Source organism: Garra rufa, chromosome 4, assembly GCF_049309525.1.
Source record: "Garra rufa chromosome 4, GarRuf1.0, whole genome shotgun sequence".
Taxonomy (NCBI): Eukaryota; Metazoa; Chordata; class Actinopteri; order Cypriniformes; family Cyprinidae; genus Garra; species Garra rufa.
Genome location: NC_133364.1, coordinates 30,841,808 through 30,869,440, shown reverse-complemented (window position 1 = coordinate 30,869,440; position 27,633 = coordinate 30,841,808). Strand labels below are relative to the sequence as shown.

The 27,633-nt window shown below is 40.4% G+C and overlaps 1 protein-coding gene across 2 annotated transcripts; it reads left to right on the top strand.

The window, feature by feature from the left end:
• Positions 1-1,199: 1,199 nt before the first annotated feature.
• On the top strand, positions 1,200-27,633 carry nup50 (nucleoporin 50). Of its 2 annotated transcripts, none has more exons than XM_073838970.1 (8): positions 1,200-1,336; positions 2,012-2,090; positions 2,208-2,291; positions 2,377-2,569; positions 13,199-13,819; positions 22,639-22,720; positions 22,806-22,924; positions 26,391-27,633. In XM_073838970.1, exons 2-8 carry the CDS (start codon positions 2,022-2,024, stop codon positions 26,588-26,590), a joined length of 1,368 nt encoding a protein of 455 aa, XP_073695071.1. In that variant the 5' UTR covers positions 1,200-1,336; positions 2,012-2,021; the 3' UTR covers positions 26,591-27,633. The 2 variants fall into 2 exon arrangements, with proteins under 2 accessions (XP_073695071.1, XP_073695072.1); XM_073838971.1 differs by having other exon boundaries at positions 1,252-1,331.

Sequence of the window (27,633 nt, the reverse complement as noted above, 5' to 3'; positions counted from 1 at the left end):
AGATTTTCTAGTATGAGGATCAATTAGATAATAAAATAGTAAGGTAAATGTCACATTTTTAGCATGTAGTTTCAGCTTTATAACAGCAATAGGGTACTCCCTGTTGAAAAAAACAGCATATGCTGATTAGGTATGTTTTGGTGCTGGGATGCTGGTTTTAGCTGGTTTATGCTGGTCCTTTGCTGGTTTATGCTGGTCCTTTGCTGGTTTATGCTGGTCCTTTGCTGGTTTATGCTGGTCCTGGGACCAGCATAAACCAGCAAAGGACCAGCATAAACCAGCTAAAACCAGCATCCCATCACCAAAACATATTTAACCAGCATATGCTGTTTTTTTTTTCAACAGGGCTGGATTTTAAGTCAGTAAACATTTGTGCTGTCCCTTACAGCACCTTTCAGCGTGACTATATTCAAAATACCAAACCTTTTTGCTAAAATATAGCAAGCTGAAACAAAACAACTTTGTTTATCTTAAACGTTATTATTAAACGAACTTAAACATTCCTTGCGTTCCCTTCACATCTTCATAATAAAATTAGATAATAGGATCAATTAGATAATAAAATAATAAGGTAAATGTCACATTTTTACCATGTAGTATCAGCTTTACAACAGCAATAGGGTACTCCCTGCTGAAAAAAAACAGCATATGCTGGTTAGGTATGTTTTGGTGCTGGGATGCTGGTTTTAGCTGGTTTATGCTGGTCCTTAGCTGGTTTATGCTGGTTAATGCTGGTCCTTAGCTGGCTTAATGCTGGTCCTTTGCTGGTTTATACTGGTCCTTATCTAGTCATGTTGCTGGTCAAGGACCAGCATGAACCAGCTAAAAACCAGCATCCCATTACCAAAACATACCTAACCAGCATATGCTGGTTTTTTCAACAGGGCTGGATTTTAAGTTAGTAAACATTTGTGCTGTCCCTTACAGCACCTTTCAGCGTGACTATATTCAAAATACCAAACCTTTTTGCTAAAACATAGCAAGCTGAAACAAAACAAGGTTGTTTATCCTAAACGTTATTATTAAACAAACTTAAACATTCCTTGCGCTCCTTTCACATCTACATACCATTTACACTGCACTGTGAGACTGCATTTCCCACAGACCCCTGTGGCCGCTACAGCTCTTTGCACATGCGCAGTGTGAGGCGCAGGCGCCGCTTCTCTGCGCGCATGCGTAGTATGCTGCTCTGTGCACAAGCGCAGTGTGAGGCTCGATTGTAAGATGGCGGTGTGAGCGCGCGGCCTGCTCCTCTATGCGCGAGATTCCCGCGGTCATCATTCAAACACTTCATACTGTGTGTGTGGCGCGAACGGTTGGCGGAAGACTGGGTGAGGTATGTGTTAAACTTAATAAAATAGCGGTTTACTTTACACGGGTCCGTGTTACATCATATTCACATTTACTCAAAAACCGGCCCGTCATTAGCACATTTAAAGTATAATGTTAAAATAAACATACTGTATCAACAGATAAACGCCTCGTGGTTATAGCAAAATGCGATTTGAATCAAAATTCAAGCGATTAAAATCACGTTTAATCTGTTTAAAATTCATCTGCCGGTAGTTTGCGCAATCTGTAACGTCATTCAAATGAAATGCGGTTTAAAGAGCTATATATTTGAGTGGTTTTGTTAACGTCTGAGCCTGTTTTAGCTCTTTTTGATTTGTTTTAGGTATTATAGTATAGGTTTGAACGTTGCCTTATCTTTAATGAGTCAAATTTAATAGTAAGACTAAATCAGGTCAGGTAATCAATTGAAATTTGAATATTGGCCTAGGAACCGGCCCTGTTTGTGCAACGTTACGTCGCGTCACGTCACGTAACGTAAAGCTAGTTAACAAACTTGTCCAGCAAAACTAACCCTTTTCAAATCGTCTAATCTTTGAGTATGCTTCTGTGGTGAAAGAAAAACATTTAAATATTTTTTTTCCCGTTAAACAAGTTTCCTTTGTGTTGTAATCTAGCCTTTCTCCATGTAATTTGTATTTGACTTGTTTATATTTGACAGCTGAGCTGTGATGGCCAAGCGGATTGCGGAAAAAGAGTTGACTGACAGGAACTGGGATCAGGAAGATGAAGGAGAGGAGGTGTGACACTTTTCTACACACTTTTTCACTGTCAAGCCTCTACATTCCCAGTCTTATCCAAAGTCTCCTGAAGTTTAAAGAATAATTTTGCTTGAAAAATGTATCTTGTGTCTTCAGGCAGGAACGTTTTCAATTGCGAGTGACGATGTGATGAAGAATCGCGCCATCAAGAAAGCCAGGCGTCGTAACTTAGGAGCAGAGGTAACGAGTCTATCATGTCCCAGCAGACATCTAGTAATGTGTTCTGAGAGTGTTTTATAGATGAGTTTTGTTGTTTTGTTCACAGGGAGAGAGTGGAGGGGCTTTCAAAGCATTTAAGGGGTTCTCTTTGACCTCGGCCACAGGGACGACATCATTCTCGGGCTTCGGTAATGGTGCTGGTTTCAAACCAATGTCCAGCCTGACCAATGGCAGCGTAGCATCGGTGCCTCCATCGTTTGCTGGTTTTAATGTTCCAACGTCGGCCAAAACTAACAGCGGTAAGTCTTACATGAACTGGGCGTTCAGTAGGAAGTCCAGGGTCTGAAATAAACACTTTGTCTCGGGCCAAATCTGAGTGGAATTGGGTTTGACTGGTAAATGAAATGAGTTCCTGGTAGGGTTGGGTATCATTCGATTCCGATATCGATTCTGATTCCACTTATTGACTCAGATTCTTATTGATTCCCAGTTTCGATTCCAATTTAGTAAAAAACAAAAACAACAACAAAAGACAAACATTAATATATCAAACATGTTTATTTTCAGTGCCAATAGTTTTAGCTCAAATAACAGGCAAAAAGTCTTTTCTTTTATTGCGACGTGGTGAACCAACTGCAGATGCTTAGACATGTTGCTCGTGACACCTTGCGACATATTAGTTTATCACAGGGGTCTTCAACCTTTTTTACACTGGGGCCCCCCTCCTTCTCAGGTGAAATTTGCAAGGCCCCCCAATGCCTGACAATTCCTCTAAAGGTGTTTATTTTTTAAACTTTTTTTATTAACCAAAACATTTGTTTTGCCTTTTTATGTTTCTACTGCATGTTATTTGCATGTTTTGCATGTTATTTGCATCTGCATGTTTCTACTGCGGGAAAGTGAGTTCAGTCCTCAGACGAGAAAGAACGACAGCGCGTAAGTGTCTACTTTAATACTATTTCACTAGGCGGTCGTTACTTAGAGTTGCTGCTAAAAGCACTTTGTCGTTTCTGTTTAATTACTTATTCCTAAGTATTAATTTTAAGCCGCTGTTCTCTTAAGCACTCTGTAGTTTCTATTCACTTATTCGTTAATATTAAATTTGAGCTGCTTCTAAAACGCACTCTGTAGTTTCTATTTACTTATTGGTTAATATTAAATTTGAGCTGCTTCTAAAACGCACTCTGTAGTTTCTATTTACTTATTGGTTAATATTAAATTTGAGCTGCTTCTAAAACGCACTCTGTAGTTTCTATTTACTTATTGGTTAATATTAAATTTGAGCTGCTTCTAAAACGCACTCTGTAGTTTCTATTTACTTATTGGTTAATATTAAATTTGAGCTGCTTCTAAAACGCACTCTGTAGTTTCTATTTACTTATTGGTTAATATTAAATTTGAGCTGCTTCTAAAACGCACTCTGTAGTTTCTATTCACTTATTCGTTAATATTAATTTTGAGCTGCTTCTTAAAGTACTCTGTTGTTCTATTTAATTATTCGTTTGTTTTATTTACATCTATTCACTGTTAGAAAAGGAGTGTTCTTCTGTTATTTGTCCTGCGATTGTTTTTGCTTTAAATTCTAGTTTTTATTGCAATCATTAAAATTGATAACTGAGCGTACGGCCAAGGGAAGCTTTTGTTTTTGTCATATCGTTCCCTTCTGGAGCTATTACAAGTGCGAAGCTGTTGCTTTTTGAGTTTCGATTGAGCCATTTTGCGTGCGGGCGAGACATTCGCGGCTCACTGAGCCTAGGAGGCGTCCCTAGCTTTTATCATTGAAGCACTGTTTGGTTGTCTATTTAACTGCGTCAGAACAGCTGACGCTGAAGCGTCAGCGGAAGCGTTCAGCCTCCTCGCGTGAAGACCGACGAGAGTAAAGACTGCGACTTTTCCTGCGCGACTTATCCGAGCAACGACACCGACAACGCACTTAAGTACTCCTCTCCTTTATTTCACTCTTCTTTCTGTCCTCCTCTATCATGTGTTTCCAACTCATTCCGGTGGTCTCTTCACACCGCACTAATATCACACGCACACGTCGACGCAATATTTCTAACCTGCGTCCTATCGACACTTCTTCCACTGAACCTTTCTCTTTCACGGTTGGACTCTGGAACTGTCAATCAGCTGTCAACAAATCTGACTTCATTTCAGCATTTTCTGTGCAATCTGGTTTGAGCATTCTAGGCTTGACTGAGACCTGGATTCGTCCAGAAGACTCTGCAACCTCAGCTGCTCTTTCTAATAACTTTTCCTTCTCTCACACCCCTCGTCAGACTGGAAGGGGTGGGGGGACGGGACTTCTTATTTCTAACAACTGGAAATACTCAACCCATTCTCCTCTATGCAATTATAGTTCATTTGAATCTCATACAATCACTGTAACATCTCCTATCGAACTCCACATTGTGGTAATCTACCGCCCTCCTACTCAACTTGGCATCTTCTTAGAAGAGCTGGATGGGCTGCTGTCCTCGTTTCCAGAGGATGGCAGCCCACTTCTAGTCTTTGGGGACCTCAACATTCACCTTGACAAACCCTATGCTGCTGACTTCAATTCACTTCTAGCTTCATTTGATCTACAACGTGTTATCACTACATGCACTCATAAATCTGGCAACCAACTTGATCTCATTTACATGCGAAATTGTATTTCAGACAATATTGTGGTCAAACCCCTACACATCTCTGACCACTTCTTCATTACATTTGACCTACATCTTGCTACTTGTGCACTCCCAACCCCTCTACCTGTTACTTTTAGAAGAAACCTACGCTCTCTCTCACACTCCCATCTTTCTTCTTTAGTATCCTCCTCCCTTCCCTCTCCTACTCACTTCTCATCCCTGGACACTAATGCAGCAACTGACACCTTATGCTCCACTATTACCTCCTGTCTAGATGCTATATGCCCTCTCTCCTCCAGGCCAGCACGATCTGCTCCGACAACCCCTTGGTTATCCGATGTTCTTCGTGAGCATCGTTCCAAACTTAGGGCAGCTGAGAGAAAATGGCACAAATCTAAGGATCCATCCGACCTCAGTATGTATCGGTCTATGCTCTCATCTTTCGCTACCCAAGTACATACAGCCAAATCTTCATACTTCCACAACAGGATCAACAATTCCCCGGACGCACGCAACCTTTTCAAAACATTTAATACACTGCTTTGTCCCCCTCCACCACCTCCCACAACTTCTATAACAGCTGATGATTTCGCCACATTTTTTACAGACAAAACTACATCGATCAATAATAAGTTCTCAGCTCCACACATACAGGAACTAAAATTGACCACAATCACGGCTGGAACCCCCCACTTCTCCTTCTGTCCTTGCTCGGAGGCAGAAGTAACCAAACTTTTCCTCTCCAGCCATCCGACGACATGTCCTTTAGATCCTATCCCCTCACACCTTCTCCAAGCAATCTCCCCTACAATCCTACCGGCGCTCACACACATCATCAACACATCTCTTCTCACAGGCACTTTTCCCACTACATTTAAGCAGGCCCGGGTAACCCCACTGCTCAAAAAACCTACACTTAACTCCTCACTCATAGACAACTACAGACCTGTCTCCCTCCTTCCATTCATAGCAAAAACACTGGAACGGGCTGTTTTCAACCAGCTATCCTTATTCCTCTCACAGAACAATCTACTGGACTCTAACCAATCAGGGTTCAGAAGCGGCCATTCAACTGAGACTGCGCTACTGTCTGTCACTGAAGCCTTGCGGACGGCAAAAGCTGAGTCCAAATCATCGGTACTCATCTTGCTGGACCTATCTGCAGCTTTTGACACTGTGAATCACCAGATCCTCCTGTCCACCCTCTCAATGATGGGTATTACAGGGACTTCACTTCGCTGGTTCAAATCCTACCTCTCTGGTAGGTCTTTCAGAGTGGCCTGGGGAGGCGAGGTATCCAAAACTCATCAACTGGTCACTGGGGTTCCTCAGGGTTCAGTTCTTGGACCTCTCCTCTTCTCCATATACACTACATCTCTGGGCCCCATCATACAGGCACATGGCTTCTCCTACCATTGCTATGCTGATGACACACAGCTCTATCTTTCTTTCAAACCAGACGATCCATCGGTAGCTGCACGTATTTCAGGTTGCCTAGCGGATATCTCTGCATGGATGAAGGAACACCATCTACAGCTCAATCTAGCAAAGACGGAACTCCTTATCTTTCCTGCCACTCCATCTCTACAGCATGACTTCTCCATCCAGTTAGGTTCATCAACAATTACCCCATCAACTTCAGCCAGAAATCTGGGTGTTATCTTTGACAACCAACTGACTTTTAAAGACCACATAGCTAAGACCGCTCGATCTTGCAGGTTTGCATTGTACAACATCAGAAAGATCAGGCCCTTCCTAACAGAGCATGCTACACAACTCCTCGTCCAGGCCCTGGTCATTTCCAGGCTGGACTACTGCAATGCTCTTTTAGCTGGTCTTCCAGCATGTACAATCAAGCCTCTACAAATGATTCAGAATGCAGCAGCACGACTGGTCTTCAACGAGCCCAAAAAGGCCCATGTTACACCTCTCTTCATATCCCTGCACTGGCTACCGGTTACAGCACGCATCAAATTCAAGACACTGATGCTGGCCTATAGGACAGCCACCGGATCATCACCTGCCTACCTCCATTCACTACTACACATCTACACTCCTTCCAGAAGACTGAGATCCTCTAGTGAAAGACGCCTCATTGTACCACCACAGAGAGGTATTAAATCACTGTCCAGAACATTCTCGTTCAACGTTCCTGCCTGGTGGAATGATCTTCCCACCCCTATCCGGAATGCAGACTCCTTAACAGCTTTCAAACGACTGCTGAAAACCCATCTTTTTCGACACTATCTGACTCAATAAAAAAAAAAAAAAAAAAAAAAAAAAAAAATATCCTCCCTTCTAGCCTGTTTTTCCTCTCTTTCTTGATCTTCTCCTTCTAGCCTGCACTCTTCTAACAACGCCTGATATATGGTATTTTTGAACACTTCCTATGTTGATCTGCCTCCTTAGGATGAATCACTTGTTGTATTCCCAATTGTAAGTCGCTTTGGATAAAAGCGTCGGCTAAATGAATAAATGTAAATGTAAATGTAAATGTTATTAAAAAAAAAAAAACCTCAAAATTCAAACAAACTTTAAATTAAAGCTATACTTTTGAATTTAAAAGAAAACCCTTCGCTCAGTTCTAACTGTATACATAAACAGATTTAAAGCTCCCGAATTCTTTAATTCAGACATTCTTCACAATTTCAGAGTACTTTTTCTTAAGTAAGTGAACCTGCCAAACATTCAACAGGGAGATGCCAAAATACCACTCACTAAACCTGTCCTTTCAGACTGGACTGACTGAATATCTACTGTTTGTATTTATTATAAAGTAAACATACAAATGAAAAATACAGTAAATCCATTCTAAATCTGTTTATGCTGGTGCTCATATGTGCATAAACACCACTGACCCTTACAAGATCCACCTCTGTGGGTGAGCATTCATTATAAAACACTCACATGACATTAATTTTGATAACTATGCAAATATTTAAAAATTTCACGCAAAAAAATAATATGCGTCAGAGCCCCGAAATCATAAATAGTTTGTGAATCAACAGCGGCGTTATGCGTGCCTAATGTACAACTCCGATATACAAGAATAAATATGTTCGGCACACGCGAGTTCATTACTATTACTCTGCTCGTCTTTATACTTAACATTAGCGTGAGGGTTTGTTTCATGCAGCCAAGAGATGAAGTAGATACCTGTCTTCCCGCGGGGGTATAGGTTACTTTTATGCGGGCTTTGGCGGCCGGGAATGGGACAAAATAACACACATTTCTGCTGGAGCGGCTGGTGCGCGGGACTAAAAAATCCGTCCCTTGCAGGTCTCTAATATAAATTTTGCGTGCAGCGGTAGCTTTGGCTTCGGTTTTTACAAAATGTAGCCACACTTTTGAGCACTTAAAAAAAAAAAATCTGTTCAAATTAGAGTATTCCAGCCCTAACTCACAAGGTTTTGGTAAAACTTGTTTGGTAAATTTTTGGTAAAACTTTATGCCAGAGTAAGTGACAGGTTGTCGGTTGTGCAATGGAAAATCTAAAACTTTCTATATTATATTTTGTTACTATTATTTTAAATCTCTGCTACTGGTAATTATGTCTGTTTGTAGGTTTTACAAATATTTAACCAATGAAAAGCGTTCAAAAGAGCTTGTGTCTAAACCTTGTGGTAATGCTCAAATTGTCAGTCAAACTTCATAACTCCACCCTGCCTTCATTCAGAATGAAGTACAGTTTGAAAGCAGTTGTCTACTACTTCGCAGTGCAAGGGTAAAAAATAGGGATGTAACAATATCAAAATCTAACATTATGATAATATCACGATAAGAAGTCTACGATACAATATTTTTTATGATTTTAAAAAAGTAAAGGCAAATGGGAACGTTTTTGTACATTTTGAAGTGACTGCCTAATGCACTTTGAGAGTTCAAAATTAAGACCTCCAACCCATGATCTTAACTAAGAACTTGCACCTGAACTTTAAAGGGTACTCAACCCTCTTTTTAGTTGTGGTATACTGTCTCAGTCTAAATTACATTCACGCTGGACTTTTAGAAGCCAATCATATTAGTATATAATAATAATAATATTAACAGTTATGTTATTGTCATTCCTATGACAGTAATGGCCATATATTATAAAGCGGTTGCACTGTAAAATCAATGAAAATGAATATTTCAAAGGTGTATTGTATTTGCTTTACACTGCAGCAGGGAAATTACAAAACTTCTTTCCTAAGTTCTACTCTTGAAAGAGGACTGCAGTAACGTTACCCAGTTAAACCACTAGCATTCATACTGCACTTTTAAGGTTTTGTTTTTACGGAAACTGCAGTAGAGCTTTTATCTTGAAGGAAAAGTCCAGCTTCCATAAAAACCATATTGTGCTTCCGCTTTTAGTTCATTTGACAGATACTGTGCCAAAGCATAATGGCCCACATCACAACTTCAAAGACCTTTTATGTTAGAATATTTAAAAGATATTCACTTCTTGCCCAGTAGGGCTGTCGCGATAACCGCAATATCGCAATACCACGCTACTGACGTGCATAACCGCAGAGGAATGCAACAACCGCAGCAACCGCGATATTTGCCTGTTTTCTTTTTTCCTAAGGATTTGCCCTTCTCACTTAATGCCTGTGCGCTGAATATTAAATTAGTAATAAGTTAGTAATGATAACATAATGTGTTTATTATGAGGCTCAGTAGATATGCACTTAACAAGCCTAAACAGACTGCGAATGAGAGAGAGATCGACTGAGCTTGTGCGATTACCTGCGTCTGTCTTTCAGATCGAGTCAGGCATGTATGTGAAACTAGTTTGTCATGTCCAAGGAAAGTGAAATCTCTGTCTTAACATCGGTGCTCTGCTGGTCAGCTGAGCCTTTAAAAGTGGCGATTAAAGTTAAAATGATTTTAACATCGTGTTTCATTACGTCTCTCTTTGAATAAATAAGCGTTTTTGAACGTATAGTTGAATGAACGGATTAAAGACTTACTCAAAGATAGTCTCTTGCCTCCATCTTGTGGTGTAAAAATGAAACTGCAGTGACTGACAGCTTGCCTAAAACACGCAGGTGAAATACTGACAGAAAGTCTCTCGTCCAGTCAGACTCGAGGGTGCGCGCTAACTGTTATATACACGAAGATTTCAGATGCAAAGCCTCTAAGTATGTCTGACATTTTTCTTCAAAATTTGCATTTCTTACTGGCTAGGTTTCTATGTAAGTACTGTTTACTTCACTTCATATATCAACGCGATTTGGTTTCGGTTTATTGATTTCTGAATATGACCTTACATTGTTACAGCCTACACACAATTATATGGCGGTAATACCGCATACCGCGCTACTGAGCCACTCAAAATTACCGCAAGGGAAATTCCTTAACCGCGACAGCCCTATTGCCCAGAAGACCTATATAGTTTCATATCGTCATGTGACCACGATATTATAGAGACACCACAATACCACGATATTGATACTGTCGTTACATCCCTAGTAAATACAGTGTTTTCTTTCCTCAAGAAACACCGTGTATAAAGGCTAATGTTTTTGTGTGTTTGAAGAGCGGAGAGGAGTCTTAGCATTTGCCATCTAGTTGTAGCCAGTATACTTTTGTATGTTGTAAATGTCCTGTGCATAGCAGTTCATCTTTTATATCATGAGATTTTGCCGTCCATAATAAACTTTTGAGCGTCCGTAATAAACTTTTTAACCTGTATTCATGAAAACGTAATGCAGTTAATTTACTGCCTCAGATGCGGCCGTTCTAATGACGGACAGAACACATACCTCCGTCAACTGCTCATCGAAAGCCTTGTTAACTCCATTTTTACATGATTTTCAGAAAATGTTAAGTGCAAGTGTCTGATCATATATAAAGCCAAAATACCAACTCTGACGACGTGTTGTTAAAAAAAAAAAAACATAACTTTTGCCCCTTTCTATTTTTTTGTTTTTTCTGTTTTAGTGCTGTTCCGTGGGATTTTTGTACTTATCAAAACTGTGCCACAGCAGATAAAACACTCGTCTAGCACATGTTGTGCTACCGTTTGCCTCAAATCCGAGGGTGAACTGATGGAGTACTCTGACTGCTCTACATTCACAAATCATCTTTTAGATGAGGCTTTTTCTACCTTCATAAATAATCCAGTTTTTTGTGGCTCACTCTGGATATGGTCTCAATTCATATTCTATCTCGAGCAGAAATATTCTCAGCTGCTTTTGTGTTTGTACATTATTCCAGCCCTTCATTTGGCATTCACAGGGACTGTTTACCCTAAAACCACAAACTATTATTTTTAGTGTTATGGCACCAACCCAGTCTGACATGATGCCCAGCACTGAGCACAGTGAGAACTGGCTTCCTTTCAGTTCACGAGTTCAACAGTCACACAACCAAGGAAATTCATTAGTATGACAAGTTTTGACAAAACATAATTGTATAATTGTCCGTGAGGTAGCTTTTTATGCATTTTTTTTTATACCTGGTTAGTGTTACACTGCTCAGGGAAACAAATCTCTGAATGTCTTCTGCATACTACACTGGGTTGTGATAAAGTATTCGAGTATTGGCACGTTCCCCCTTCCCCTGCTTAACATATTTAAGAAAATCTGAATTTTGTCTATAGGCGTCACCTTTCCACATTAATACGTTTTTGTTTGAAAACATATTTTTCTCTCAGATTTGGCCTTCCGTCCATACTAAGACAGTGTTTTTGTCAAGAAGAACTAGGCTTTTTGAAAATGCTCTCCAAAGTGATAAATGATGACGCATTTTTAATCATGTGGTTAGGGCTGCACGATACGTCGTTTCAGCATCGTCATCGCGATGTACGCATGCGCGATAGTCACATCGCGGCAGTCACGATGCAGGGCAAAAAAAAAAAAAATGTCATGACACACATCACACATGATTTACAAATGTACTTTCTATATTTCTAAACTTTCTATTCACGGATCTATATTTGTCTAAAATAAAGTAATTAACTCATATTTTAGGGGTTCTTTTGAAAAACTACAATGCACACGTTGCTTCACCTACTTCATGCATGCAGTCTCTGTGTGCGCCTGGCGAAATGAGCGCGGGACGGGAGAAAAGCGCCGAAATGGAAGATTTGGTCGCAAAAAGAAACACAACGTCGCTCATATGGAAGTATTTTGGATACAAAAAGGATGCTGCTGACCAAAAACAGGTGCTTTGTCGGGAGTGCCTGGCAGTTGTTGCCACAACTTGCGGAAACACTACGAATTTAAGGGACCGTTCACATTTCGCGCCTAAAACGTGTAGAAAACGCTAGGCACGCCGCTTTCTCCTTCTTTCCAAAGCGCTCTGTAACTTGAGCGGCAGAGTGGCGTCTGCCGTTGCTAAGCAACCATGACCCGCGCTCTCCTAAAGACGCGGAAGTTTCGGCAAAGATAAATGGATTTCCAAAACTAAAAATCACTTGCAGTAGCTCTGCTGCTAAAAATGTTATCCCTGTAACAGCTATGATCAGCTGTTCCTCCATCTTGGCTAAGCTTTTAATGTTTTTCGTGAAAGGAAGAAGCTGATTTCCTTTACATCAGGGTAAAAGCAACATTCATTATTAATTTCATATTAGAGCCTTGATTTGCCTGAGTTGACAGTGAATAAGGTGAGTCAAACTGTTTATGAAACAACCCAAAATAAGCTTTAAAAAGTATTTTATATCAGGGTTTTGATTATACTGTACTTTTACATTTTTTATTCTTTGAAAATGCTTACAAAATTACCCCAATTATTCTTGGATTATTTTTATTTTAAGCAGTTCAAAACAACCTGATGAACATAAATGAATTTGTACACATGGCAAAATATATCGCTGGAAAAAAATATATCGCAATGTAATTTTTTCCCAATATCGTGCAGCCCTACATGTGGTATGGTAATTGTGCCTGTTATGTGCTTTTCACTTTCACACGGTTGCTAAAGAGATTTACTTTGTACACTGTTCATTTTACAGTCCTAAAAAGATGACAGAAAATTAACTTACAATTGCTGTCCTGTGGTAAACCATGAGGGCAGTTGCTTTTTTTTTTAGATCAAACATGAGTGAGCGCGACATCAGTGAATGATGAGATGTTTCCGTGAATGAAATGATTTGTGAAAACTTTAAAGTTTCCGACGCTTCAGTGTGGATGAGAAACGTTTGAACGGAGAGGGTTTTAAAAAGAAAACTCATTTTTCAAATGTATCCATTTTAATGTAGACCTAGCCTTATATAGGCCAAATATCTATTCATGACTTTGCAGGTCAGGTCATATGATGTGAGTTGGCTTCACGGAACGCAGGTAGTCACCTGATGTCTCATTTCATCCTCAGGTCCCATAATGTTTAACAGCTCCACCCCATCCAAACCCACAGACAGTGATGTCACCTCTAATGGCTCCGCCCCCAGCAGTAAAGAATACAACCGGCAGCTCACCGCACTAAACTGCTCTGTGCGTGACTGGATCACCAAGCATGTCAACGACAACCCCCTGTGCGACCTCAACCCCATCTTCCGTGACTATGAGCGACACCTGGCCAGCATCGAGAAGAAATATGGCAGTGGCGCATCGGACAGTGGGGCGGAGAGCGCGTCATTTGGAGGAGAGCAGAAGCCGCTTCTGAAGAGCGGAACAACAGCTTCTGTTTCCGGCACGAGTGCTACTGTTACTGCGTCTGTCACTGGTGCAGCGCCACAGCTGTTCTCGTTTAAAGACAAGGATGCTGCCTCAGCAGACAAACCAGCAGCGGCGGCTCCTCCAGGCGTCTCCTTTAATTTCGGCCAGAAGGTGGACAGCTCTGTGCTTAGTGCACTTGCATCCAGTGGAGCACCTTCTTTTTCGTTTTCCTCCTCTTCCTCCTCTTCAGGCGTGTCTGTGTTTGGAACAGCAGTCAGTAGTATCAGTCCTGCGGTGTCATCCTCTCTGAACGCAGCCAGCAACAGCCAGACTACAGGTACGTGAGCAACACATGATGAGCGTGTTCACTTATTCGCTAATACAATAAACACACTAATTCTCAGTCACAGGTCAGGTTCTCACTGTAAGTGATGTGTCATTTAGTTTGTATTGCAAGGCAGTTTTCTGTTTCATTTCAGTCTATTTAATATAATATGTAGTGTTTATTTTAGAAGAAATTAGTTTGCCTCTGTAATTTCATTAATATGCAGAACATCATTCTTCATTCGAGAAAAATCATTTAGGCTGCAGTTAACAATTATTTTGTTAATAGTCTGATTTCTTCAAAAGTTCACTTTGTTTTAGGGGAAATTAGTTTTAAATAAAATTTAAATGGCATTGTTTGGTCAAAAAATGTTCAAAATCCAATTTAGATGCTGTTTAGAGTGTAACAAGCTTATTTAACACAGCGTGCGGTTGTTGCTCATACCTGTGTCCGATGGCAGGGAAAGATCATGCAAGCAGTCCAGCATAACAAGCAAGATGGAAGGAAGGCAGGCAAGCAGATAGCACTCAGTGGCATAAGTCCAGTGTATCAATCATCCAAAGGAAAAAGGGGTATTCCAAATTAAGTGTTCAAATTAAACTATAAAGCCTTGAAATGATCAAGTGTTAAAATGTTCAAAGTCAAGATTCAAGTTTCAAGATACAAGTCTCAAGCTTTAAGCTGTAAAAAACTATTTGTGTCCAGCATCTTCCATTGTCTAACTAAGACTGACTAAACCACATGGAAGACGCCATCTTGAAGTGAACAAGTGACCTAAGAGCATGTCAAAATAAAAGCTCCAAAAACAAACAAAAAAAAAACTATTAATTCTCAAACAAACTAAGAGTCTTTCAGTTCAATAGGATTTAGATTAAAATTTGGCTCCTACATCTCCGGCCCCTTATAGCAACCGCGTAAAGCATGCTATAACAAATATCCAAAAAGGGGGCCAATTAATCATCATTCATATGGCAAAAATAGAAAGAAATCTGAATTTCAATTCTAAGGAAGGTGAATGCAAAATATCAGTAGATGTGTATGTGATGCAGAAGGATGCACATGCACATTCCAAGAGTCATCTCAGTCTTGATTGGCAGCTTCGACTAAGAGGCATATCTTGTTAATGGGTCTTTGGAGCTGGTTTGTTTTAGTCTGGAGCCGTACACTACGAACCAGACCCTTGGAATCCTTTATAGCTTCAATGACTCTTGCCATTATCCATGAGCCTCGTGGTGCCGTTGCATCAGCCACCACAACAATGTCTCCCACACTGAAATTCTGCTTAACACGGGACCACTTCTGTCTTTCTTGCATGAGTGGAAGAAACTCCCGTATCCAGCGTGTCCAAAAAAGATCTGCAATGTACTGTATTTGTCGCCAGCGCCTCCTGACATATAGATCTTCTTTTCTAAATAACCCTGGTGGTAGTGCAGGTTGGACTTTCAACTGAAGTAAGTGATTGGGTGTCAATGGTTCCAGGTCATTGGGGTCGTCTGAAAGAGTTGTTAAAGGACGGCTGTTCAAGATGGACTCTACCTCGCACATCACTGTGGCAAGACCCTCGTCATCTAAATGTTGTTGGTTGGTGACAGACAATAAAATCCTTTTGACCATTCGGATCAGTCGTTCCCAAACACCTCCGTGATGGGCACCAGCAGGAGGATTAAACGTCCACTTTACACCTTTTTGTAAGAGACTGCGCTCAATTTGTTCCACATTCCAAGACTTCAGTGCTTCCTTTAATTCCTTTTCAGCTGCGATCAAATTGGTGCCATTATCTGACCTTAGTTCCTTTACTTGACCTCTTCTGGAAATGAAGCGCCTGAAGGCATTTACGCAAGAGTCTGTATCCAGAGTGTGTGCCACTTCCAGATGAACTGCCCTGCTGGTGAGACAAGTGAACATCACACCATACCGCTTTACCATGCTGCGTCCTCTTCTCACCTCAATTGGTCCAAAGTAGTCTACTCCGACATGTGAGAAAGGAGGAAGGTCAGGTGTCAAACGGTCAATTGGCAGGTCAGCCATCTTTTGTTCACCTGCACATGCATGTTGCCGCCTGCAGGGCACACATTCATTTATGACCTTTCTTGCCAGGGAGTTGGCACAGGGAATCCAGTACTTCTTCCGTAAGGTCGACAACATGTGATTCCTTCCACTGTGCCCAATTTGATGGTGGATATGACGAAGCAAAAGCTTTGACACATGATGTTGCTTGGGCAAGATGGCGGGATGTTTCTGCTCTTCTGGCATTGCCATCCTGTTAAGGCGACCACCAACTCTTAAAATTCCATTGTCAATTACGGGATCCAGTCTGAGGATGGAGCTTTTCTTGTCTATATTCTTTCCATTGCATAGGCTATCCATTTCCCTTGGAAATCCTTGATTTTGACAAAACTTCACAATGGATTCTTCAGCATCTTCAATGTCCTGAATAGACAACATCATACAACCAGGCTTTAGTGTTTTAATGGTGTCTTTCCCTTTCAGGACATGCTGAACAAGCAAGTTCTTCAATTTGAGCATCCATGCAACGGCATTTCTGAGTTTGCTCCATGTAGAAAAGTAGTTGAGCAGAGCGCTGGTGGGATTGCAGTCACTTATAAAAGTGGCATGTACCTCAACCACTTCTCTTCTCAACTCAGGGTCATCTGAAGGGATTGCAAGCTCAGATGGCGGATTAGGCCAACACTGAGGTAAGTCTCTCAAGAATTTGGGTCCATGGATCCAGATGTTATTCTTCAGGAATTGAGCAACATTCAGCCCACGTGATGCATAATCTGCTGGATTCATTTTGCCAGGAATGTGCTTCCATTGAAAGACATCGGACGCATTCCTGATGAGATCGACACGGTTCGCCACAAAGGTATGAAACCGTCTGCTGTCATTTCTTATGTATTTTAAAACAGTTGTACTGTCTGTCCAAAATACAGGTGGTTCCAGTTGCAGCTGCAATTCAGTAGACAGCATCCGATTAATGCGAACAGCTAAAACCGCAGCAGTCAGCTCGAGACGTGGGATGGTCATTAGTTTTAAAGGAGCCACTCTTGATTTTCCCATAACAAATGCTATGTGCACTTGATCACGGCTGTTAGTCAACCTCAAATAGGTCACTGTGCCATATCCAGATTCACTTGCATCACAAAAGTGATGCATTTGTGCACATTCCACAGTTCCAAAGTTCTTTGGCTTGAAACAGCGGGTGATATTGAAGTCTGTGAGAGTCTTAAGGCCATGCCGCCACTGTTTCCAGGATTGGGAATAAGTGTCAGGAATCACCTCATCCCAGCCAAGTTTAAGCCTACATAGTTCCTGTAAGATCTGCTTTGCCGGGAAGGTCAAGGGTGCAAGAAATCCAAGCGGGTCGTACATTGAACTAACCATGGATAGAATTCCTCGTCTGGTGCATGGTTGGTCTTTGAGGGAAACATGGAACTTAAAGACATCCTCTTCAGCACACCATTGCACACCAAGGGCTCGTTCCACAGGTAGGTCTTCCAGGTCTAGGTCCAGATCTTTCATCTCCTTTGCTCTTTCAGGCTCAGGAATATGAGCTACAACTTCACGGCTGTTACTGGACCACTTTGTTAAATTGAAGCCTCCAGTTGCACACAGAGCTTTCAATTCCTGGTACAAGCGAATTGCATGGGCCGGTGTGCTCACTGACTTAAGCAAATCATCCACATAAAAATGATTCAAAACAGTACTCACTGCTTCAGTTGAAAAGTTGTTTTTGTTGTCTTCAGCTGTTCTTCTCAGGGCATAGCTGGCACAGCTGGAAGATGATGTCGCTCCAAATAGATGAACTATCATCCTATACTCCACAAGGGGTTGAGAGACATCTCCATCCTTCCACCACAGGAAGCGAAGGAAGTCAACATTTTCTGGCGGGATCTTGACCTGGTGATACATCTTCTCCACATCAGCCAACAGAACCACATTTTCATGGCGAAAGCGCAACAGGACTCCAATCAAAGAGTTTGTCAGGTTCGGGCCCTGAATAAGCTCATTGTTGAGAGATGTTCCTCGGTATGATGCAGAACAGTCGAAGACTACCCGCAAGGTTCCCTTTTTAGGATGACGGACCCCATGATGAGGTATGTACCAGCCTTTGCCATTTTTCAATTCAAGCTCATCTTTAGGTACAAGCTCAGCATGTCTACACTGCAGAATGGTATCCATGAACTGTCTGTACTCATCCTGAAAGGTTTTGTCCTTGCTCAGCTTCCTCTTTAGAGACACTGCTCTTTGCTCTGCCATCTGCCGGTTGTTGGGCAGGTCAGGATCTCTTTTAAATGGCAATGGCAAGTGATAGTGTCCATCCTTAAGTTTTGCAGAGGTGTCCATCATCTGCAGAAATCGCAGGTCCTCTTGAGACATCTCTACCTTCTCGTAGCTGTTCTCAGGGAAGTCTTGGTTAAATTGCCTGATCAGGAGTTCATTTACATCTTCAATAGAAATCCGGTTTGCATAAACATATGGCTTTCCTAGACTATTGATACAAGTGTGCTCACCATGGAGGATACCATTTATTACCCAGCCCAGCAGGGTTCTAATTGCAAAAGGCCCATTGCCCATGCTGTTTATTATCCTCCACGGTTCCATAAGCTTGGGTACGTTCATTCCAATCAATAGGTCAATGTCTGCATTGATACTCGGTAAGTACACATCTTGCAAATGTGGCCATTTCTCAACATCCTTTTGTCTTGGGATATGATCTTTGCTGACTGGGATTTCTTCCTGGGTGTAAACATCAGGCAACTCATAGAACTCTTTCCCTTCCAGACTGCTTACTTCTAAACCTTTGATGACCTGGCTATCAATGGTTTTCTCCTGGCCCATAGTACGCAGAAGGATCCTATGTTGTTTACCCTTTGCATTCAACTGTCTTCTGAGATTCTCAGTGCAAAATGAGGCAGAACTACCTGGATCAAGAAATGCATAGGTTTGGACAATGTGATCAGAGTTACTTAGTTTCACTTTAACAGGTACAATTGCCAGTGTGCAGTGATCATCACTGGATCTTAGGCCCTTCTTTTCCAGCGAGACTAGTCCACTGCTCACAGCCTTTTGAGTTCCACTGACACTCTTTTCCATCTTCATGAATTCACCATCAGACTTGTGAATGTGCAGGATGCTTGGATGTTTCTTGGAACACACTGCACATGTGATTCGTCTCTTACAGTCTCTACTCATATGGCCCTTTACCAAACAGCCAAAACAAATACCCTTTGCCTTCAACAATCCTACACGGTCATTATGAGACTTAGATAACAACTCTGCACAAGAGTCAATGACATGTATACCGTTACAAATGGGACACACATTTGAAGTGACTGATTTGTCATTACTTTGCACCTTTAATTTCTCCTGCGTGAGAATCTCAGTTCTAACTGGTGCGTCTGCTACAGTGGTTGCAAAGCTACTGCCTTTGCTATTCATCTTAAAAGAAAGTTTGGAATCTGGAACAGACTTGCTCTGATACACCTTCTTGCTGGGGAATGGTTGATGAATATCACCAAAAAGAGGATCTTGCATCATTCTGGAATGCTTCTCTATGAAGCTAACCAGATCAGAAAAAGTGGCTCTTCTTGTCCTACGCTCCTGGATATCAAAGGCTATAGACCTCCATTTTTCCTTTAACTTGTAAGGGAGCTTTGAAACAAGAAGCCGTAGGTTAGAGGGTAGATTGAGCTCTTCCATGCCAGTCAGGTTCTGTGACAGATTGCAGCATCCTCGCAGAAATAATGCAAAGCTGGATAATGCCTTTCCATCCTCAGGTTTAATGTTGCTCCAATTTAAGGCCCTTTCCATGTATGCACTAGTGAGTTTTATTTCATCACCAAAGTGATACTCCAACAGTCTTTTTGCCTCTTCATATCCCTCATGAGCATCCATGTGTAGACAACTCCTGACCAGATCTCTTGGCTGGCCAGAAGTATATTGCTCCAAGTAATACAAGCGATCCTGGTTACTGATGGTCTTATTTTCAATTCCATGTACGAATGCTTGCATGAAAGGCCTAAAATTTAATGGCTCTCCATCAAACACAGGAATGTCTCTGCTGGGAAGTAAAGACAACCTTTGCTGTTGAACAATAAGTTTTGCAATATCATTCAAGCCACTATTTACATTTGTGAATATTGTTTGTGGTGATGGGGTAGACGAGGTTGCTGTGGCTGTTGGAACTGAATTAACTGCAGTTGTAGCTGGTTGATGGGAGGCTTCTTCCATTGACGGATACAAGTTAAACTGTTTTTGTTCAACCGTAAGAAGCTGAAGTGGAGTTTTTGGAACCCCGTGTATGTTTGCATATTCAATTGATGGTTCTGTATCCAAGAAAGTTTCCCTTAGTCGTTTGCCTTGTACCTTCAGATAAGAATTCATGCCATCTTCAGATTGCTTTGACTGAGATACAGATCCAAGAAAGGAACTCCCAAGTTGCTTCTCATAACTCTCCAGAACCTGGACTTTGGCATTTGCAGCAGCTAAGTCAGTTTGTAGAGCATTTTGTTCTATCGAATTTTGCAGTTGCACCTTTTGTATTTCCAGAGCATGTTTCCTTTCAAGTCCAGCAGCACGTTCCATAAGAGCTGCCTTTTCAGCTTCAGCTTTCATGCGTGCTGATGATATTGAAGAAGCACCAGATTTTGAAGAGTGTCCAGATCTCTTTGATTTCCTTGACACATTTGAAATGCTATCCAAGGGTGTAACAATTAGCTGGGGTTCAGCTAAGTTAGATTTCCACGTTTCCACATCCTTTAAAAATGACATGAAGGTACTCCTTTTGGGCTCATACCAGTTAGTATTGTCATATTCCTTTTCCTCATCAATTATCAGCTGCTGCACAGACACATGAGCTTTCTCAAATTCATCCAAAGCAAGCACAAAATCTTGAATCCCTTTTTCCACATCAGCAACATTGCCTTTGCTCATAAGTTCTTTTAATTCATTTTGTTTGCGTGTGCAAACACCAAGTTTTCCTCTTCGGGTTGCAATGAACTGGGTTAATCTCTTTTCCATAATGATGGCTATGTCAGTAGCCTCAGTCTGAGAATCAGGCATCATCCCAACTGACATTGATTGAGACATAAAACCCAAGGACACAGCAACACAAAATACACGGCCACAGGGAGTTCAAATATGGCCTCCAAATTCAGCAGAGGTGAAGCACAGTCCATACAGTGACAATTAAAATCCAAACTCCAACAATTCCAGTTCAAACAATTCCAAGTCCAATCCAGTTGTAAGCACTCCAAACACAGTTTTTTACTAATGTTTGGTCAAAAAATGTTCAAAATCCAATTTAGATGCTGTTTAGAGTGTAACAAGCTTATTTAACACAGCGTGCGGTTGTTGCTCATACCTGTGTCCGATGGCAGGGAAAGATCATGCAAGCAGTCCAGCATAACAAGCAAGATGGAAGGAAGGCAGGCAAGCAGATAGCACTCAGTGGCATAAGTCCAGTGTATCAATCATCCAAAGGAAAAAGGGGTATTCCAAATTAAGTGTTCAAATTAAACTATAAAGCCTTGAAATGATCAAGTGTTAAAATGTTCAAAGTCAAGATTCAAGTTTCAAGATACAAGTCTCAAGCTTTAAGCTGTAAAAAACTATTTGTGTCCAGCATCTTCCATTGTCTAACTAAGACTGACTAAACCACATGGAAGACGCCATCTTGAAGTGAACAAGTGACCTAAGAGCATGTCAAAATAAAAGCTCCAAAAACAAACAAAAAAAAAACTATTAATTCTCAAACAAACTAAGAGTCTTTCAGTTCAATAGGATTTAGATTAAAATTTGGCTCCTACAGGCATGTTTTGTATTTTTTAATTCCCAGATATTGGCCATTATCATTTTAAAACTAAATGTGCAAATTGAAGGTTCTAAAAAATGTAAAGCTGTAACTACAGCATTCAGTGTGTGCAAAAATATATTGGTTTTCTTATCGTTGTTTTAACTTCAAGTGTTTTTGCAATGTTAAATATATTATTTCTCAGCTACAGTGCCTTGCGAAATTATTCATACCCCTTCAGTTTTTTCACATTTTATGTTGCTGCCTTATGTTAAACTACTTAAATTACTATTTTCCCCACATCAATCTACACTCCCTACTCCATAATGGCAAAGCAAAAAATAGGTTTTTAACATTTGTGCAAATTTATTAAAAATAAAAAACTGAAGAGATCCCGTTGCATAAGTATTCATACCCTTTACTGGGACACTCAAAATTGATCTCAGGAGCATTCATATTGCTTCTAGATGTTACTACACTCCGAGTGTATGAGTATGATTTAGAAAGGCACACAACTCTCAGAAAAGGTCTAAAATGTCTGCCAGCCCCCATCCAAGCTGACAGAACTTGAGAGGTAAAAAAAAAGGTGAGGCAAAGAATGGCAGATAATTGCCAAATGCAGATGTGCAAAGCTTCGTACCCAAAAAGTTTTTATTTTTAATACATTTGTAAAATTTGCAAATCTGGTTTTTGTTTTGTCATTATTATGGTGTATGGAGTGTAATTTGATGTGGGGAAAAACTAATTTAAAGCAGTTTAACATAATGCTGCAACAAAACAAAATGTGAATACTTTTGCAAGGCACTGTATATGTACGCTTATTAACTAAATATATTTGCGAAATGGATTAGTTTTCTAATGCTCTTTTAACATGGGCATGAAGGTTTTAATTAATAATGGAATTACCTGTGGGCGGTGTTCACTATCGATTCTTTTCAGTTAGAACTTGTAGGTGATGCATAGTTTAACATGACAGTGCTCTCACACAACGAATACATTTTTTCTCATAAATTTACTGTGATTTCTTCTGTTTTAGATGAAAATGGAGAAGAATCAGAGGAGCCGCCCGTTCCTGTGGTGAAAGAGATCAAAGAGAAAGACGCCTTCTATTCCAAAAAGTACACATCATATCCCGTCACTCAATTTTTAAACACCAACATCAATTTCTCTGGTATGTCATATTTCAAAATCATCTTTCCGCAGGTGTAAGTTGTTTTATAAGAAGGACGGAGAGTTTAAGGAGAAGGGGGTCGGAACATTGCATCTGAAGATAGTGGCTGAGAGCAAACTTCAGCTTTTAGTGCGAGCCGACACCAATCTGGGTAAGAGTCTGCATCTCTGTGTGTCCTTAGTGAACTGAATCCAGATACACAAACTATTTCAGGCTGAAAATTTCAATGACAATAGTTGAGCTCTGGGAAATTTAATGAAATTTAAATTACGAGATATTAAGTCACAGTCACAAAAAGTAATCACAGCTATCACTGCCATTTCATCTCAAAGTGTGAGAAATGAAGTTGCAGTTGTTAGAAGGCACTCTGTTTGATCAACAGAGATCAAATTATTAGAGGAGATCTGGATCCCCCTGCAGGGCATTTCATGAAATGCAGTTAACTAGTTGTAGTTACTAGTTTGTAGTAGGGCTGTGCAATTAATCGAAATTTTGTTTTGAAATGATTATGAAAATACAATAATTGAGATAAAGGCATTACTGCTCCAGATTCTCCAGCCTCCTTTGTGTGCCTCCTTTGTTACATGACTTGCATAAAATGGGACTTGCTTGTTTATTAATGTTTATTTAATGTTGTGTTTTTAAAAGCACAAAAGAGAATTTGCACTGTTCTGTGTATGCGTTCAGAGACGGAACAGAACACGGACAAGTGAATGTTTAGCTTAAGATGCATACCTAAACGTAGGGCTGTCGCGGTTAAGGAATTTCCCTTGCGGTAATTTTGAGTGGCTCAGTAGCGCGGTATGCGGTATTACCGCCATATATATATATATATATATATATATATATATATATATATATAATTGTGTGTAGGCTGTTACAATGTAAGGTCATGTTCAGAAATCAATAAACCGAAACCAAATCGCGTTGATACATGAAGTGAAGTAAACCGAAACCAAATCGCGTTGATACATGAAGTAAAGTAAACAGTACTTACATAGAAACCTAGCCAGAAAGAAATGCAAATTTTGAAGAAAAATGTCAGACATATTTAGAGGCTTTGCATCTGAAATCTTCGTATATACAACAGGTAGCGCGCACCCTCGAGTCTGACTGGACAAGAGACTTTCTGTCAGTATTTCACCTGCGTGTTCTAGACGAGCTGTCAGTGAGTGCAGTTTCATTTTTACGCCACAAGATGGAGGCAAGAGACTATCTTTAAGTCTTTACATGTTCATTCAACTACACCTTCAAAAACGTTTATTTATTCAAAGAGAGACGTAATGAAACACGAAGTTGAAATCATTTTAACTTTAATCGCCACTTTTAAAGGCTCAGCTGACCAGCAGAGCATCGATGTTGGGACAGAGATTTCACTTTCCTTGGACATGACAAGCTAGTTTCACATACATACCTGACTTGGTCTGAAAGACAGACGCAGGTAATCGCACAAGCTCAGTCGATCTCTCTCTCATTCGCTGTCTGTTTAGGCTTGTTAAGTGCATATCTACTGAGCCTCATAATAAACACATTATGTTATCATTACTAACTTATTACTAATTTAATATTCAGCACACAGGCATTAAGCGAGAAGGGCAAATCCTTAGGAAAAAAGAAAACAGGCAAATATCGCGGTTGCTGCGGTTGTTGCATTCCTCTGCGGTTATGCACGTCAATAGCGCGGTATTGCGATATTGCGGTTATCGCGACAGCCCTACCTAAACGGTCAAATACATGCAATTATATGCCAAAATGTGGTGATAATTTGTGTAAACCTTCATCAGTTATGTCTCAAATTAACATAAACGGTTAAGAATAAAAGATAGTGTGTAACAGTATATTGGATCTGTGCAGCTCTTAAAGTAGCCACAAGTTATATTCCTTCTGCCGTCTCTGTGCTTAGTGTTAATTAAACAACAAAAGACAAAGACAAAATCACTCCTTGCTGTTGACGGAGGGACTTTTGTAGTTCTTATAAGAAACAAAGCATGGTAATTCTTACAGTAAAGACTATGCCGTTTTATTTTACATTCAATTAATAATGTACAATTTCATTTGTATCTTTTTTTTATTGTATTGCTATCTTAAACTAATCAATCATATAAAGTTCTGGACCCACTCATAATCGTATTAAATAATCGTGATTTTTGCCATGATCAAGCAGCCCTAGTTTGTAGTTTTAACTACTATACAGGTGCTGGTCATATAATTAGAATATCTTCAAAAAGTTGATTTCACTAATTCCATTCAAGAAGTGAAACTTGTATAATGTATACATTCATTCCACACAGACTGATATATTTCAAGTGTTTATTTCTTTTCATTTTGATGATTATAACTGACAACTAATGAAAACCCCAATTCAGTATCTCAGAAAATTAGAACATTACTTAAGACCAATACAAAGAAAGGATTTTTAGAAATCTTGGCCAACTGAAAAGTATGAACATGAAAAGTATGAGCATGCTCAATACTTAGTTGGGGCTCCTTTTGCCTGAATTACTGCAGCAATGCGGCGTGGCGTGGAGTCGATCAGTCTGTGGCACTGCTCAGGTGTTATGAGAGCCCAGGTTGCTCTGATAGTGGCCTTCAGCTCTTCTGCATTGTTGGACCTCAGAAAACACATTGGACCAACACCAGCAGATGACATGGCACCCAGACTCTGGGACCCTGATTTCCAAAGGAAATGCAAAATTTACTTTCATCAGAGAACATAACTTTGGACCACTCAGCAGCAGTCCAGTCCTTTTTGTCTTTAGCCCAGGCGAGATGCTTCTGACGCTGTCTGTTGTTCAAGAGTGGCTTGACACAAGGAGTGCGACAGCTGAAACCCATGTCTTGCATACGTCTGTGTGTAGTGGTTCTTGAAGCACTGACTCCAGCTGCAGTCCACTCTTTGTGAATCTCCCCCACATTTTTGAATGGGTTTTGTTTCACAATTCTCTCCAGGGTGCGGTTATCCCTATTGCTTGTACACTTTTTTTCTACCACATCTTTTCCTTCCCTTCGCCTCTCTATTAATGTGTTTGGACAGAGCTCTGTGAACAGCCAGCCTCTTTTGCAATGACCTTTTGTGTCTTGCTCTCCTTTTGCAAGGTGTCAATGGTCGTCTTTTGGACAACTGTCAAATCAGCAGTCGTCCTCATGATTGTGTAGCCTACAGAACTAGACTGAGAGACCATTTAAAGGCCTTTGCAGGTGTTTTGAGTTAATTAGCTGATTAGAGTGTGGCACCAGGTGTCTTCAATACTGAACCTTTTCACAATATTCAAATTTTCTGAGATACTGAATTGGGTTTTTTCATTAGTTGTCAGTTATAATCATCAAAATTTAAAAGAAACACTTGAAATACATCAGTCTGTGTGGAATGAATGTATACATTAGACAAGTTTCACTTCTTAAATGTAATTAGTGAAATAAACTTTTTGAAGATATTCTAATTATAATTCAGCTAGTTGTATCATATGTATTATAATTATATCATCATCGCTTTCTATTCATCAGAGAATCCTTACATTTTTCTCCTCCAACAGGCTATAGATGGTTTGTTTGTTTGTTTGTATACATAACAGAACACACTTGTATGTGTGCTAACTGGCTTCTCTGTTTTTTCATAGGGAACATCTTGCTGAACATCATGGTGCCCTCTTCCATGCCCTGCACACGAACTGGCAAAAACAACGTGATGGTGGTGTGCGTGCCAAATCCTCCTGTGGACGAGAAGAACCCCAGCACACCCGTCCCAGTGCTCATACGCGTGAAAGCGGCAGAGGATGCAGACGAGCTCCATCGAATCCTGCAAGAGAAAAAAGCCTAAAGCAGCATCCACCCCCGCTCATATGTGTTTGACTGAATGTGGCTCGTATGACCCCATTTACACGACACACACACAATTACTCTGTCTGTCTGATCTAGAACTGTTCGTTTGCGTCCAGTTAATCGTCTAGAAGAGTGACGGAAACCAAATCGGTTCACCTACTGTGAAATCACTCGTGGTCCTACTGTAAATGCTGCTCATTGTATCACAGTTGGTTGAAAAACGTCGATCGATAATGACGACGGCCACATTCGTTATAGCAAAGACACGAGTCTGGATTCATCGACATTCCTTTGAGTTTTAATTTAGCTGCTATTTAAGGATTTCTTCGAGGTTTAGACGGAGCCGACTGTTTTACGAGGATCATTTCGTTGATTTGTTTTTAATTCTGTGACTCCATTTTTCAAAGGCAAGTGTTGATCAGTTCTGGAAGTTTTCCGTGCTTGCAGGAGGTCAGTATTACATTGAAGATCTTGAAATATTGATTTGCTTCTAATTTTTTTGAGAACAAAATAGGCATCAGAAGATTTCCACTGCTCTAATCAAAAGTAATTCCCAACAGTTCATTGAGGAAGTGATCAGATAGACCTAGTTATTTTTTATATATATATATAAAACTCATTTTCTCACAGTACTTTCTGTGATGGTATTTATTTTGGATTATGGCATGTGTGGATGTTGTGTTCTGTACATTGAATGATCTGATGTATGTAAACCACAGAACTGCTGAGGTAGAGGACGAATGCTTTATGGCAATCTGTCCTGAAGATGACCTCCTGTATGTTTTTTTTTTTTTGTCTTTTTTTTTTTTCCCCCTTGTAAGTGGCCTTTTTACTGCCTTACATGTTGAGGTCTGTGTTTTTCGTGTTGAGCAGCACTAGATCTACCTTACATTCATTTACTGGTTAATAAATCAAATGAACCTGACATGTGTTTCATTTCCAGCACACGCATGGTGATGTAAATCAGTTTTGTTTTGTACAAATGGGTATCCTACTTGCTGACTGAATCTTAAAGATTAAAAATAGTGTCATAATTGACAA

What these genes read in the sequence shown, in the direction of transcription:
- nup50 (XM_073838970.1), top strand. Translation starts at nt 2,022, where the DNA reads ATGGCCAAGCGGATTGCGGAAAAAGAGTTGACTGACAGGAACTGGGAT. An exon ending in GTCGTAACTTAGGAGCAGAG is followed by an intron (nt 2,292 to 2,376) that starts GTAACGAGTCTA and finishes TTTTGTTCACAG; the next exon opens with GGAGAGAGTGGAGGGGCTTT. An exon ending in GACGCCTTCTATTCCAAAAA is followed by an intron (nt 22,721 to 22,805) that starts GTACACATCATA and finishes ATCTTTCCGCAG; the next exon opens with GTGTAAGTTGTTTTATAAGA.